The sequence below is a fragment of the Aptenodytes forsteri genome, unplaced genomic scaffold (assembly GCF_000699145.1).
Source record: "Aptenodytes forsteri isolate BGI_AS27 unplaced genomic scaffold, ASM69914v1 Scaffold584, whole genome shotgun sequence".
NCBI lineage: Eukaryota > Metazoa > Chordata > Aves > Sphenisciformes > Spheniscidae > Aptenodytes > Aptenodytes forsteri.
Window position 1 is genome coordinate 405,907 of NW_008796062.1, and position 16,323 is coordinate 422,229.

Below are 16,323 nucleotides of genomic sequence, written 5' to 3' on the forward strand. Positions count from 1 at the left end.
AGGCTGAGAGAGTTGGGGTTGTTCAGCCTGGAGAAGAGAAGGCTCCGGCGAGACCTTATAGCAGCCTTCCAATACCTGAAGGGGGCCTACAAGAAAGCTGTAGAGGGACTTTTTACAAGGGCATGTAGTGATAGGACAAGGGGTGATGGCTTTAAACTGAAAGAGGGTAGATTTAGATTAAGGAAGAAATTCTTCACTATGAGGGTGGTGAGGCACTGGAACAGGTTGCCTAGAGAAGCTGTGGATGCCCCATCCCTGGAAGTGTTCAAGGCCAGGTTGGATGGGGCTTTGAGCAACCTGGACCTAGTGGAAGGAGTCCCTGGCCATGGCAGGGGGATTGGAACTAGATGATCTTTAAGGTCCCTTCCAACCCAACCCATTCTATGATTCTGTGAATTTCCTCTTGCTTCTTGTGGGCAGTGGACTGGGCTTCAATTACAAAGTGACCCACATGTTGGTATTATGTTTGGGTTAATCTTTCTGCCACTGCTGGATATACATTCTGGTATTCCAAGATGATCACATCTAACTGAAGAGCTGAATTACAGAATAAACGTTTTGCTCCTTCTGGATTAAAGGTAGTAGTTAACAGCTTAAATTTCCAGGGCTTTTGGATCAGGAAGGGTCCACGATCTGAATCATGACATGACTCCATTTTTATACACATAACAGTCCATTAAATAAATAATTCTGCTTTAAAAAGAGGATATCATATAGCCTGCTTACTTTTGTTTACAAAAAGTATTCCAACATGACTGCAATCTTTCTTGCTAGATTGATCTTCGTGATGACCCAAAAACTCTGGCAAGACTGAATGATATGAAAGAGAAGCCTGTATCTGTGGAGCAAGGACAGAAGTTAGCGAAAGAGGTAAACTGGATACTCCTAAATGAAACCAAGTAGCAAAGAAGCAGAAAACCCTATTTCCAATTGACTTTTTCTTCCTTTACCAGTTTGCCCATTTCTTTTACCAGTCAACATATGAAACCTTACGACTGGTTACCAGTTAACAATATTTACTTACATTGTTGAATACAGCTAACAAGCAGACCTGTGTAATAGCACTTCCCTGTTAGTAATAGTTCTTTCTGTGTAGACACTCATAAAAACTACATAAGCATTAGTTAGAGAGAATTAAAATCACAGAGTATGAGGTTGGAAGGGACCTCCCCTGCTCAAGCAAAATGTTGGAAGCATCTTTAAGAAATTATTTGAGAACGCTATACTACCATTTTAACACACTGTGTGGATAATGCTTATCAGGACGCTTATTTATAGTCTTATTTTTGAAACATAAATTGGTCATGTAATTCTGTAATTCTTTTTTGCTGTTTAATTATCAAAAAAACCTTAGGACCCCACTGCCAATCCAAAGAGCTTATTTAATATGCTTCCTTTATAAACCAAACCAACTTAAATACATTCCAGATCTTTGGCTAAAAGACAAATCTTCTTTTCTCCTACAGGGGGATACACATGCAGGTAACTATTCTAGATCACAGCCAAACCTTGTGATGTCACTATAGAAAAAAAAAAAAAGCAGAAGTGCACAGATAGAACTGAACAGCTGAAATATATTGCTATTGAATTAACTTATTTTCTTGACAGATAGGAGCCTACTGCTATGTGGAGTGTTCAGCTTTAACACAGAAAGGACTGAAGACCGTTTTTGATGAAGCTATTATAGCTATTCTAACTCCAAAGAAACACACAGTGAAGAAGAGAATAGGCTCAAGATGCATAAACTGCTGTTTGATCACGTGAGATACATTTGACAATGGCCAGGCTTACTGTGAAATTCTACTGAATTTAAATACAATGCATTAAGTACACAGTGAACTTGTTACAGGTTTGAAAGCTAAAACTACGATTCTGCCTTCTACAACCAGTGAAATCCAGAGGAATAAAATCAAACTCAACGAACTTGTAATAAGAAGCCACCACATCTGTTACAAATATTTTATTCAGACTAGAAGGTACAATCTCTCAGGGTTACATAGTCTAGAGGAAGCAAAAACTGCACCATGCTGAAACGGCATCTGTGCGATTTTATTGAGTGGAGATGCTTGGCCTGAAATACTCTAAATGAATTTGGGTAGTCTTCTGCTTTGACTATACATTTCTCCCTCTCTCTTAAAAAACCCAACTTTTGCACAGTCTGTATGGAATCTGCACAAAGAAATACCTTGTCTCTCTTTGCTCCAGTTATCTGCTTTTGTATGTAAGCTGCTTCCGGTTCCAGTGTATCCACAGAGGTGCAATAATCAGACCAGCCACATAGCCAAAGGTAGCTCCGAGGGAACAGGAAATGGGCCATACCTAAGGGGAGAACACAAGGTAAAAGCAGACAATGAGGAAAACGTTTGTGGTTTTTTGTACTTCGTGAGCACAAATTCTCAGTGTAATCTAGGTACTGAAAGAAAGTACAGTCTTACTCTACTTTAAAGCTTGATGTGCTTTCCTAAAAATGCCAAAAGTGTAACAATCATCTTCATGAACACTAAATGCTGTTGTACAGTTTTTAATTAACGTGCATTAAAATGTAACCAGGCTTCTGGCTATTGCAGACTTCAGTTCGATATTCCCAAAACTATGTGAAAAAAACAACTTACAAGTATTTATATCCCCTGAAGTGTTCAGCTAACCTAACTTCCTGTTCTGCTGCACACGTTTGGAAACCTACAGATTTCTTGGCAATTTCTCCTTCCAGTCTCTCATGGCATTCTGAAACTTTTAGAGGTGTGTATAAAGGAACTAATACTCAAATAAGGCCAGAGACTGAGATGGACAGAGGGGTTTTCTTTCTTTTTTTTTTGTCTTGAAAATTAGGCAGAGAGATGAATTTCCCTCTGGCTAGCAGTAGGGAGGGAACATAAATTTGGAAACTGACAGAACATCTTGCACCCAGTTCAGCAAACATGTAGTAAGCCAGTTATGTTAAAGAGAGCTTTAATTATAGGCTCTATTTCCTAGTATAAGAACAAGGAACTGACTCAATACAGCTGACTCACTTTCACAAACCATCTAGTACTGAGGCAAAGAAGTAATGGATTCTCCCCCCAGCCCTTTTTTTTTTTTCAAATTGGTATTGATTTGCAGGGAGGAGTGGCCAAAACAAAACTTAACCAATCCGTCCTCAGATGTAGCTTATATTACCAGTCAGCTACATACTGCATTTGATGAAAGTCTCAACTAAGTTTGTGACTAAAAATATTTATTGTAGAATAAACTGAATTCCCATCCCTCTTCAAAATTCTCCTTTGCATATTTTTTTTTGCAAGGACAATTTTGCACTTCCTGCTGTACAGTGCATGTTCCTGAAGGCAAGTACAGACTGCACTCTCCTATTTTTTTAATTTTTAAAGTAAGGGGGATACTTCCACCTTCTATAGTACTTGAGACTGAGAAATGCACTAGACATTAAAGAAAATATCCACATCTCGGTATTCAGCCTGCTTTTCTACTTCATTTTGACTTGCAATTCATGAATATCAAATGAACTTACTCTTAATGGTACTGGTTCCTCCTTTCATTCATTTTCCTAGCTCTGATTCTTCTCTTAACTTCATTATCACTTGGAAAAATATATTAATTCACATCCTTTGATCATGGGAATTTTAACTAGGAGTAAGAGTAACGTATTTTGTCCTCTGCTGTTTCATCTTCACATTCCTTAGCATTTGCAGTTTCATATATTATTTGGAGGTCTTAAGGAGTGTAGCAAAGATGACTATAAACAAGGTGCCTTAGGTACTCTTTATTGACCTTGTTTCATTCTTCTGTTTCTGGACATTCTGTCTCTGCTACTTGTTTTTGTTGCTGAATATTTTGGCTCTTGCCTCTCAAACCAAAGACTTGCTTGTTTTCATTGATTTAACAGTGGTATTGTAGATGTTCTATAAAAAACCTTGAGATGCTTTGGCATGGTAAGATATTATGTATATTTAAAACTCACATGAGTTTGTGGCCTTGGCTAAACTTAGGCTTCAGGTGGATCTTTTCAACTTCTAAGTGAAATGTAATTAAGTCATTTCTAGCATTTTGCATATTACACATGTCTAAAGGACAAAACAATAAAAAAGTCCCTGAAACCCCAGCTGCTCACTCAGTAACGTTCAGTTGGAACAGGAATCATACTTTCTTATCCACTGATGAAGTCAAATACCATTCTAATATCCACAAAACTACGGACAGAGGCTTCATAACTCAGTGGTCTTTCTACATCAAGTTTTCTGAGTGATCAATGATCCTTCATTAAATTTTACCTACATTAGGTGAACCTGTAGTTGCCTATTTGCTTTTCAGAAGTATAGCTAGATGTTGGACTCTGAATTTTTCACAGTCCCTTAACTAGAGAGTCAGTGTCCCTGGTGACCCATTGACCCTGTATCTTTTGGTATTTTGTGTATGGTGGGCGATTGTTGGTACGATTAAAAGGATCTCTGATTATTGTTGTAGCTTCTTTTACCTGACTGAACTGCAACTTGGAACATGGTTTTTCAATAGTCATGTAACTTTTAATATTAATTGTGCCTCTGTCTGTCTTCCAAAACATTCAATTTTTGCTCTGCTTTTTAAAAATCAGTGTTACCTTACAGAAGTTTCAGGCTGTCTCACTTAACATGAGTCTCTGAAATCCAACTCTCACCAATGGCAGCTGGCAAAGATAGGGGGCAAAGGGAAGAAACCATAAAACACTCCATCTCACTGTCTATGAATGAGACAGAAAAGAAACACCACCTCATCCTTTCTAGTGCCATAGAACAGAAGGGTACTAGGCCAGGTACTCATTCTTATTGTGCTGGTCAGATGGCCCAAAGTAGTTCTGAAGGCAGTTTGATTGGCCTTTTGAAAACTCCCTAAGCATAGGAGTTAAAAGCCCAGACTTAAGAGTATTGCTGTCCTTACGCTATTTTCTCTAACCCTCAAGGCGGGGCAAAAAACCCCTAACAAACAGGCAATGATACTAGTTCTACACCTTTTATTCATGACTGCTGGCCTTTAGGCTACATATAGCCAGATGCACCCATGGGTATATCTAAAACAGCAAGTTATCAGAGAGACATTAAGATGTAGCTCTTAAGCACATCAGCAGCATTAAAATAACAGCCCTTGCATATGCTGCTTCTCCATCTATGAAAGTGGGTTGCTTTATTTTGCATTAGCTGCTGGTCCTGTTTTTCTGAGACCCAATCACTTTCCGCTGGACCTTTTTAAATGAATTTGACTTGCTTGATCGGTCTGCTTTTGCCCTGTCTTTCATATTATCTCTTAAACTTGGTTTAGCTTCCCTGACTTGGTATGAACTGCCTCTAAGTGATAAAAATCTAAGCAGCTAATGTCCGTCTGCCTGTTTTAAGAGATTCCATTCCTCTTGTTTAAAGTATGCAACTTGCAATACGCCCCTCTCATCCCCTGAGAACTATTCAGCTCAGTTTCTCCTACTTTATGCTCCTTTCTGCCGTGAGGAAGCTGACGTATCCTACCCCAATACTGATGTCATGTCTAGGCTGGGTCAGCAGCAGGGGAATAAGGTGTTAGGCAGCATTGCCTAACTGCACTTTTTTTGAGGGGAAAGAAGGTTGATCTGGAGAGAAAAGTGTGGGGAGCGCAGGAGACAGGACAGAACATTCTTCAGGAGACTGTCATGAAATGCCTTGTCTGTCCCAGCAGCTGGTAAGCATCAGCTACCATCCTCACAGACTAATAGAAGAGTCAGTTTACATATCAAGTGCATGCAGAAAAGGGCAATTTTAACAACCTGTATATGATTACTAGGAATCCTAACAGCAGCTTGGCAAAAACAAATCTCCACCTACATGCTTAACAAGCACAAAAATTGCATTTTAAGGGACAGAGCATGAGCCAGTGGTTAACGCAAAACAATCCTGACTTCTGCTATTTGTTTAAATTTTCATTTTGCCTCTTCTTTTCATCTGGCAGCAGTGATAGGACCTAACAGAGATTTCTTTAGGCTAGCTAAATAGACACTGCAGAACTGCAAGGTTTCTAGTATATATTAGAACTCATTTTAAGAATAAGGACTCAAAATAGGAATTGCCAGCCTTTCAGGACACAAATGAGCTAGTTTCCTCAGCACTCTTTAGAACACCTATGAACTGATGTGAGAATGCTTAGCATATTGCAAGGAAAGCAGAGCATGTTGCAGGATCCCAGCAAGGTATCTAGCTCTGCTGTACTATGCATGTAGCTAGTTAAACCAGAATTCCGACTGCATGACAGTTTTGTCATCTATTACAAGTCTGTAACTTGCATCCCATACAACAGGAATTACATAGACATTGATAAGGACGTAAAGGCCAGATTCTTACAGGCCAGAGCAGCAACACCCTAATAAAGTTTTTAAAGATACTATAAAGTAAGCAGCTGACTGCTGGAACTTTAATTATACAAATGCAAATACAGTAGGGCAACCTACTGTACTTACTTTTTTTTTTTAGTAAACTGGTCCCATTCTTTAGATGAGTGCTTTTCTTATATTCCTAAACTCGATTTTTTTGTATGCTTATTATTTCAAAAGAACCATTTCTGACTGTCAATTAGAAAGCTATGTAACAATTTTTGTTTCATTTTAAAACTGAGTAAGTGAGCACAATTACTTTCCCTCCCTGTTTCTAACATGCCTTAAATTCCTGATTGTTTAGTCTGTACTGTCTTAAAAATTTCAGTACGCCTTTAATCTATTTTGGTTGCATGCACGTGTTAACTAAAAGTGTCTTATCACATTGTACAGAATGTGTGTGTTGACAAGCACATGCCGAGGAGAAGAAAGCGTGAAGATTTTTTCAGGCTGGCATTTGTAACTAGAAGTTGTTTTTGTGGATTTGTGTTCTAAAGTTATAGCAAGCATAACTGCCTTGGATCTCACCATTAAGGTTTACATTAAGAAAACATATCATTAAATAAACAGTGATAACCACACTAAAGTGGAACAAGCTTCTACCTCTGTTTAAAAAACCTCAAACACTGGATATTATCCCTTCTACTCACATAAAGCAACTTCTTTTACAACAGAAGTTACACAGTAGGTAGTAGATCCAAAAGCAAACATGAGAAGGAAACTCTCTGAGCTGTGTTAAGAATAACAAAGCAGTGTGAAAGTTTGTAGTCCTATTTCATCTTACTCGAGTAACCACCAAGAACTGTACCCAAGATTCTCCAGATTATTTTTCAGGTTACAAATGTCTGAGAGGTATCTAGGCTAATATTTACAGTCATATTGGCTAAATTACATGGCAGTCAATCAACTCATTTGAGTTCTATCAGCCCTATCTATTATGTTTGTGGTATCCAGTATAAAGTGGGAATACATCAATTTCACTTTTACCTAATGATATGAAAACACTGTAGGCAGAATATTGTTTCAAAGTCACTTTTTATCATTAGTAACAGGTACTACAGATCAAAATTATGCTACAAAAAAACAGATGGATGAGTGGGCATGCACACAGTAAACCCAGGAACATGTTTTAAAAGTCTGTTACCAAAACATGCAATAAACCCAGGAACTTCACAATTTCCCAAATTCAGTTGTTGTCAATGATGAATGGGGTGTCTGGAATACTAGTTCCACCACATATAAAGTGTACTGATAAGGTTTTAATTATACCATCTTGTTCTGCAATTAAATTACCTCAGGCTGAGCAGAGAAAGGATGTGTCACAATGTGTCTAGTAACACCTAAATGATCCCGTTCTGTTTCAGTGGTGGGTGTGCTTTAAGGTGCCACTTCTCAGATGACACATGAAGCCAGGATCCGAATCACATGTGGTTATTAAAAGTACACCATCAACTTAAAATAGACAATCTGAAAAAACTGAGCAACTGTAACAAAGGAAGTTATTTTCTATTTCTTTGCTAGAACTGTCCTAACTAACGGTAACCCTTACATACCCACTGTGCATCAGAGGGCTAGAAGCAACTAGAGATGGAGGTACAACTCTTTAAACCTTTTGAACATTGTCTAGAATAGCCTTATTTAAATGATCATAATTAAGCGTTGCAAACTATTTTTGAAATTGTTTAAGAATTAGATAGTAATCTCCAAACATTGGCAAAATTATCTTACCAGTCTGACACTTACAATAAACTGAAACATGCCTTGCACAGTAAGTCTTGAAAAGTTTGGGGGTTTTTTTGTGGGTTTTTTTTTGTTTTGTTTTTGTTGTTTGTTTGTTTTTTAAAATACAGAAATGTAACTACTGTAGGGACTACGTGCATTCCTGTAAGGCAACTATCTTTACCTTTGTCTGAGATAGGCTTAATTCTGCAGACCTATAACCAGGAACAACCACAGAGCGAGTAGGCCTCCCTGACCAACTGTTATGCATAATTACAAAATAAATTTTTCTGAAAACTAGCAGAGGGGCAATAGTCATGGCCAAATTATGTTAAAAAGTTACTTTAAGAACAACAACAGAATAATGAAAAACAATGAATCATCAGGATACCATCTGACCTTCAGCAATATATTTTATACTTCTAACAGAAATGCTTTATACATTTTTCATTTCCATTCTGAAACATTATTCAGATAATTAATGTCATTTTATTTCCAAAACAATATTCTGTTCCTATTAAGTAGTATTTACTTAGCGTAAAAGTTGTTGTATGCTAAAAAATGCATTTTACATTATTATTTTTAAATGTAGACAGGCCCACTAATCTGAATATCCCCTGTATGCAATATTTTTCAAACATGAACATGGAAAATAAAGTGAAGATTTTCTGAGACATCTGTATTTATCTCGGTTTTGTTGCGTGTCACAAGAGGTATGTATAAAGAACCAGTATGTTTTCCTTGTTTTTTTAATAACTCAGGATGAAGTAGCATTTTGGTTTTAGCCAAATCATCATTTTGATGATGAATTTCATACCAAGTTTACTCCACAGAAGTCTGAAGTACTTTGAAGTAAAAACAAATTCTAGTGAAAGATACACAAGACGTATTGACATTTGATTTTCTGATCAGGTAAGATATAGGTAACGGTACTACAAACTTCTCAGCTTCTACTAATGTATCTCAACCATGATGTAAAGGGATGACTACCATGTAATTTTTCAGTTCTTCTATTAAGATTGCAGGAAAAGATGCTAGTCCCAATACAGACAGCTAAGGACTGGGAAATAGATTAGCAAAAAGTGAACCTAATGTTGCCCTCAGTTGCTTTTTCTTTTAAGGCCACAAAGCAGCAACAAAATGACACCAGAAGAACTGCCATATGTATCACTGTGGCAATTCAGACAACACGTGCCTTACAGAAAAGTGCAGGCAGCTTTATTCAATACTCTACTGGAATTCCAGCATCCTCAGTACTCTTTCCTTCAACCTCTTCTTTGCTTCAGGTGAGTGACTACAGGCCATTTTCATTTGAAGCCATTTCTAATGAACAAAACTGACTTCACAGGAGTGGCTTTACATACTCCACTCTCTGAACTGGATTACAGTCAATTTAAAAGTAGACTGTAGACACTCTGAAATTGCCTACAGTTTAGAGTGTAGACACTAGATTTGATAAAGTGCTAAATCCTGATCAAGTGGAAAAATACACCAATTCAAGACACAGTGCTTAACTTTTTGTGTGAACCTCAAGTTATATTAGATTGTTCTAACAGAGCTAGATCAATAGCAATAGCATTTTTCATTCCAAATTCATAGTGCATTTCTGCACCTGCTGGATGTCAGATGTTTTTGCCAACTTTTGACATTTCAGGGCTATAAATGGAGCACAAGGGCAGCAGCAGCAACCCTTTGGTTTGCTTTATCATGTGATATTTCTCAACTATTGTTGACCCATCCAATTCTTGTAGTACCAATTTCGCCTTGTCTACAACACTCCTTAAATAATGAACTGTCTGAAGCTAAAGGTACAAATGCAGCTGTGTTTCCATAACACGTTGTTACACCACAAACACTAACCATAACCAATAGAAACATCAGAACCAGATTTTGCAACAAGCAGGCTTAAAGGCCTTAACACTGCTCTCTAAAATGATTATACCACTTTAGTCTTGCCCATATAATATTTAAACCACGTTTTCTGTTCTAGAGCAGAACCATTTCCACTACAGATTTAAAAAACAATAAATTTGTTCACAACAAAAAGTCTAAAATACAAAAACAAAAACAATCACTAATGAAACCTGTTCTTATCTCAAAAGCTGGTCTTGAGTCCAAAGACTAAGCTATTCCATTTGAGTCCCTTTTTGGATCTGAGAAGGGTAAATCCAAAATTGTAATCCTCAAGCTCTCTGCTTTTAGGCTAATACGAGAAGCAGCTGATGTCAAAAAAGCATGACAGCTTAATACTTTATTCATGCAGATGCCTAGAAGTAATTTGGTTTCAACTGGGCTCTGATTAGTTTTAAGCCTACATTAAGATCTACATGATTTTTTTCAGACCTTGCTTGGGACTTAATTTGTAGGTGTTCCCATAAGCATACCAGCTGGATTAGGTTCTATACAAAACACTGACAGTCCATGTCTTTTGGGGGGATTTTTTTTTTTTTTTTTTTTAAATAAAGAACCTCTTCCTGCAACTGCATTACGTACAGGTATTTTTATGTTCAATCAGTCACTCAGGAGATAGGCAGTCTGCACTAAAGATTTTCTTTCCAAACAAAGCAGATCTGCAACAACAGCAGAATCCTTTATGAGGGCCATTCTTCTTTCCTTTGCATTAGGCTGAAGACAACACAGAAAGGACCTCTCCTCTCCCATTGCTACAGTGAAAGAATCTACTATGAGTTTCTGTAATCACCTGACATCAGGTAGCAAAAGGAATACTCTTGCAAAAAGGGGTTGCTAGTGCCCAGTGAACTTCTGAACAACAACGGAAATGTCTCTTGGCTCTGAAGATTTCTGAGACAGCAACGCAGAGCTACTACATGCAACTCAATACCTGTGTTGTTGAATCCATACTACTCAGTGGGGATAGAAAGACAAAAGACTCAGGTCAACTGTTGCATTAAGTTCAGTGTTTCCAGAGAACCTGATTCATATATATCTCAGCTTGGCTGAACCGGGAAGCAGTGTTTCCTGGGCAACTATTGAAAATGCCTGGCCAGGACACTTTGGGTCCTGCCCCCCCCCTTCTTCTGTGCCTTGGTGACCAATATGTAAGAGATCACCTTCACAAAAATACTACATTATCAATAGGTGATTGAAAACTTGAGAGTTGTGAACAGGATCTCTAACAAGCTACTTTAAAGGGGTTAATTTCGGCCTTGAAGATTTGTTACCATTTTGGTGCTTCACTGTGTTGCTTTGCTGAGATAATTTGACTTTAAAAAAAATACATTACATTTTAACAAGAACTTCTTTCATTTTCCCTTATACAGCAGATCTTAAAAAAATAGCACTTAAAACTGCGGTTTTCTAAGACCGTTGAAGTGGCAGCCTGCAGGACTGATAAGCAAATTTCTCTATGGCTGCTCTTGAATTGCTCACATGATGATTAAAGTAATGATCAAGCAGTTCAGATGCAAAATGGAAAGCAAGATTTCTTCCCCCACCCCACCATTTTAAACCCTGCAAGGTAAAAGGCGGAGAAGTGGGGATGGGGAAAAATGAGGGGAATTTAAGGGAAAGAACCCAGCAGCAAATGCTCTGGATCTAGGCACAGGAAAATTGCTTTGATGCAGGAACTGATAGTCAGAAAAATCTCCCCTGCCAACGTTGGTATCAGGAGTATGTCAGAAATGAGGGTGGAGATGGTGAAGGAAAAGGGAAATGCAGACATACAGTTTCTGCTGCTGCCCAAATTCTCTGGGGAGAATTCATGCCCAGAAACAGCTAGTGACAAGTTATGGTATCTGAGGTTTCTGCAGATGGCTTTGCTGTTCTAAAGAGTCAGATAATATCTTTTTAGATGTCTAAGTATAGATTATAGAGCTTAACGTTCGTCAGTCATGTTTGGCTTTTATTGACTTGGAAGAGTTTTCAAACAGAAAAAGCTGCCAGACCATTACCAAACTTTGTCTCCTACTATGGGAAGATGGGGGAATAGACAAATAAAGTGAAAAATTAACTGTGCTTAAAGTATCTTTCTTAATTTATTAGTGTCTTTGTTTTGTTAATCAGAGCCTACTGACAATAATTTAAGTTTTCCTTATATCATTGGTGCATAAAAGGTGAAATTTTTATACACAGCATATTAGCAAAGTCTGAGATTTTGAGAATAAAATAAAACCTGCTAGATATGACATGCCATTTTAAAATCCTAGCTGAGCAAGAAAAAAGTGCTTGCCTCTCATTGGAACAGGAAAATGAATAAGACTTCACAAGAAGATATGAGATTGCATTTCAAGGAATCCCTTGATTTTTGGGTTACGTTCACATCCATCAACAATTAACTAGTGCCAACACATACCTATGTCAGATTGATGGTGAAACATCTTACAAGAGTAAAACCAAGTGTTTTTAGGGAAGAAAACCTTTTTTTTTTTTTTAACTTAAATTATTAACCTACTCCTCTATTATTTTTTAAGTAGAAATTTTAGTATCTCATTACACTGTTGTAAAGGAAGGCTGGTGGCATAAAAGCAGGCTGTTAGCAACGTATGGAAGACAAATTTCCATTGCAGCTGTAAGCCATGAAGTCTCTACAATATCAGAGAGAAAAGTGTGTTGCCTGTTATACTGATTTCTGAACAAAACCTTTGAAACCATCTGCGTAGATACTACTCAGCTGGGAGTATATGAGCTTGGTAACCTGAGGAAAGAAAACATCCACTGAGGACATTTAGGAAAAAGTGTTACTCATGTCATCATTTTATGGCAATTGCAGACTTCAGTTATGTTTAATGGAATAATTTCTCCATGCCAACAAAAATATTAAGAAAATAGCAGACATTTGAATTTATAAAGACAGACTCTGCAATGCCAGCTTCACGTTTTTTTTATCGTGCAACTACAAAGCTAATGCTTGCCTGCCTTTGAAATCAGAAGGTAAGTTTTTAGTACAGTGCTTTGGCCACACCATTGCCACAAATCAATCTAAATCCATTTAAAATGCATTCTGTTAAGTGCTTTTATGGAAGATAGAGGGGAACTAAAACACTACGAAAGCATCTTTCCTTCCCTACCCATAAACAATAAAAGCTACCAGACTGAATGCAGACAAACTTGGAGCCATCTTCATCATTTCACATTTCTCCTCCTGCTTGTCTAGCTGCTTCTTATCAACATACTTACAGCTCTATTTCATGATAAAATTTGCATGTGACAGACACTCATAAATCTATAACAAAGAACCTATTAAAAATGGAGGTAAAAATTTTGCAGTTTACTTCCTTACACTGTAAGCACAGATGCTTCCGATGACTTTTTAAATGTTTGGCATAACCCTGTAGGAACAGCTTATGAGTAAGTCCAATATACCTGTACAGTTTCAGAGCAATTTTGTGTAGTGTGCATATCCAGAAAATGAGTATTTCTATATTTATGATAAAGGTGTACATACTAACCTGCCAAGGCCGATCCCAATCAAGAGGAATAGGAAATGCTCCAAACCAAGCTCCAAGTATACTGCACGTGGTAGTAATCTGTAGACTGCTTTCCCAGATGGACATAGCTCTGTAAAAAGAGCATGTTACAAGATTTCAACAGCAGCAGAAGTTACCATGTCAGAATTTCTCCCAAGATTTTTGAGACTACAAACAGATACAAAAATCCATATATTTGATAAATAGCATGCAGGTTTCTCCTAAAAGATACAAACTATATGTAAAATGTAAGTTGCATATTTTAGCTATAATTACAATCTTTCTATACCACACATTCAGGAGATTTTTTTCCCCTTGAGATGTTTACTGCAAAAGCTAATTTATTTTACCTGGAAATACTCCTTTTGAGCTTGAAACACTGCTTGACTGAGCAAATGAAAATATCACAATGATACTGTGTGCATTGCAGGGAGAAGCAAACATGAAAGGGTAGCATGGGATTGTACAGAAAAGTGCAAGCACAGTCACAAGTACTCTTGGTGTAGACATGTTATTATTATTTGATGACTATGACAATTTGAAATTTGAAATAGAAGTCCATTATATGAATATTCCAAGCAAATTTCCATCAACTGAAAAGAAACATTGCAAATAAATGTAACCTGCAGGTTGCAGCCCTTCAGCAACATTGCATCCAAGTTCAAGTACACTGGCCGCAGGATAAATTTATTGCACGCTAAAGAACTCTTGCATTGCCAATCATGGCACATATCGTACCGTATAATAAGAGATGTTAATGACTTCAGTCCTCAGTTTATAGCCTTCTACCACTACTGACTTCAAAAGTTTTGGAAAAGTTGGGTTTCTGTTTAATAGATAAGCACTTACTGTCCATCATCAGTCTACCAAGTGGTTGCTTTGCTTTTCTCAAGCCATGAACATTTGAGTACTTGGTACCAATTAAGAAACAAGAACAGCAGAAGTTCAGAACACAGTAGGGCACAGTTCTGAGACAGGAGAACCGTGTTGAAATCCCTGCTCCAAATCAGTAAGGTAAGAGACCTGAATCTTACGTTTGCTACATCTCAGATTATAAACACAAACGTAGCTTTAGCTAACAGAAGAAAAAAGATGTGCATTTTTATGGCTAGTAGACTAGATGGATAGTAAACTCTGAACTTCACATGTGCTGTTTAGGTTGCATGACATGAAAGCTTTAACCCTACACCTTGTTTTGAAGAGTCTAACTTTCTGATTTTACTTCTGAGTACACCTAACTCACTGCTGCATTTGCTATTGACCAAACGGCTCACAAGTGTAAAACAAACATGTTTCATTGTTTGCAAAATAAAGGTCATACAGATTATAATATTTATGGTGCAACATTGACATTTTGAGCAGAACTGTTTCTTCTACAATAACCCCATCCCCTTAACTTACAACACTGCATTTCAATTCACAATCCTACCAGCTTGAGATTTTTTTTTAAAGGGAAAGGTCCTGATTTAACTATAAAATTGTTTAGGAGTCTGCACACAGAAAATTCTTGTAAATTATTTTCAGAAGCTGAATAACTGAGCAGAGAGCTGTTAGGCAGCACAGGGAAGAGAACATTCACTACAGCCTTAAAGCAGTGAAAGAGCCAGCAGAATATACCGAGGACTGACTGAGGTACATTTATACCCCACAAGACATCTTATCTGGTAAATCTACACACATACTGCTGCACCATATGGAGATATCAGCTTGAGTCCAAAAGCAAAACAACAGAATTAGCAAGGCACAGTGCCTAAGTGAAGAACAACCACTGGTAGTTTGGCAACCATTTGAGCTGCTAATTCAACCACTCTGCAGCATGAACACTGGCTACTCAAATGCAACCTGACTTGTCCTCCAGCATTATCCCAAATGAACAATGCTTTCATTATTCTCTTTTCTTCGTGGAATGCCACCTATCTTTTTGCAGGTATTCTTTAACCCATTAACCCATCACATAAATCCCTCATTTTAATGAGGCTAACAACTACAGCACCATTTATAAACTTGGAGTTTTATAGGTTTCTTTATTTGTTAAGTATGAATAAACTACAACTAAGATCATTCTGCAGGCAAAGCTAGCAATATTTAAGATAATAAATGATCACTAGTGGCACAAAGGCCTTTTAAAGCCTAAAGTAATTATTTAACCCCTTTAAATAATACAATATATTAAGTGCTGTTTTAAATAATGTTTGAATTAAGAGGTTAGCCAACATGAAAGAATTTACTAAGACAGCTCCTGGAGAGACAAGATCTGGAATTTTGGGCTACGGCAGGACTGAAATACTAAGCAGCACTTAGTATTTGATGATGCCTACCGTTACAAAGGACATTTCCAAGTCTGTAAGAGTACGCAGTTCACCAACAAGTGATAAGATAGGTGAAATGAGAACTGGGAGGAGCCCTAAAGTTATGGTTTTATACTACTTTTTGGCAAGCTCCAAATAAAATCTATTTCCTACCCAGGTGACATCTTATAATTGCTATTATACCAGAAATTTCAACACAATTACTCAGACTAGTGATTTGAAATAAACAGTCTCTAAAAGGAGCAATAAAAATCAGCAATTGAAAGCTGATTTCTTAAAGGCTTTTGTGCAGGAGGCTATTTCAGCCAACAATTACTGAAAAACCATTTAAAGAATAGTCACCTGCTTCTGTTAGTGCTGATAACCCTTTCTGTAGCTTGTATTTCCCTCTATCTGCTTACAGCAGTCTGGTGAAGCTCCCACTGACTGGAAAAGGGGAAACATAACCCCCATTTTTCAAAAGGGAAAAAAGGAAGACCTGGGGAACTACAGGCCAGTCAGTCTCACC

General features: G+C 37.5%; 2 protein-coding genes across 3 annotated transcripts in view; one reads left to right on the forward strand and one right to left on the reverse strand.

Moving 5' to 3' along the window:
• Nucleotides 1-1,977, forward strand: part of RHOQ (ras homolog family member Q) — a gene marked incomplete at its 5' end in the record, with an annotated part of 4,415 nt that extends 2,438 nt beyond the window's left edge. The window contains 2 exons of the mRNA XM_009286334.2: nt 775-870; nt 1,609-1,977. Coding sequence (XP_009284609.1) covers nt 775-870; nt 1,609-1,764 — 252 coding nt within the window. The remainder of the gene's footprint in view (nt 1-774; nt 871-1,608) is intronic.
• Nucleotides 1,947-16,323, reverse strand: part of PIGF (phosphatidylinositol glycan anchor biosynthesis class F) — a 21,767-nt gene continuing 7,390 nt past the window's right edge. Inside the window, exons 4-5 of one of the 2 annotated variants that reach the window (XM_009286321.2) lie at nt 13,489-13,597; nt 1,947-2,319 (exon numbers count right to left, since the gene is read on the reverse strand). In XM_009286321.2, coding sequence (XP_009284596.1) covers nt 2,206-2,319; nt 13,489-13,597 — 223 coding nt within the window. In that variant the 3' untranslated portion in view covers nt 1,947-2,205. Of the gene's footprint in view, nt 2,320-10,543; nt 12,735-13,488; nt 13,598-16,323 lie in introns of those variants that run through there. The other variant, XM_009286322.2, reaches the window with a different exon arrangement.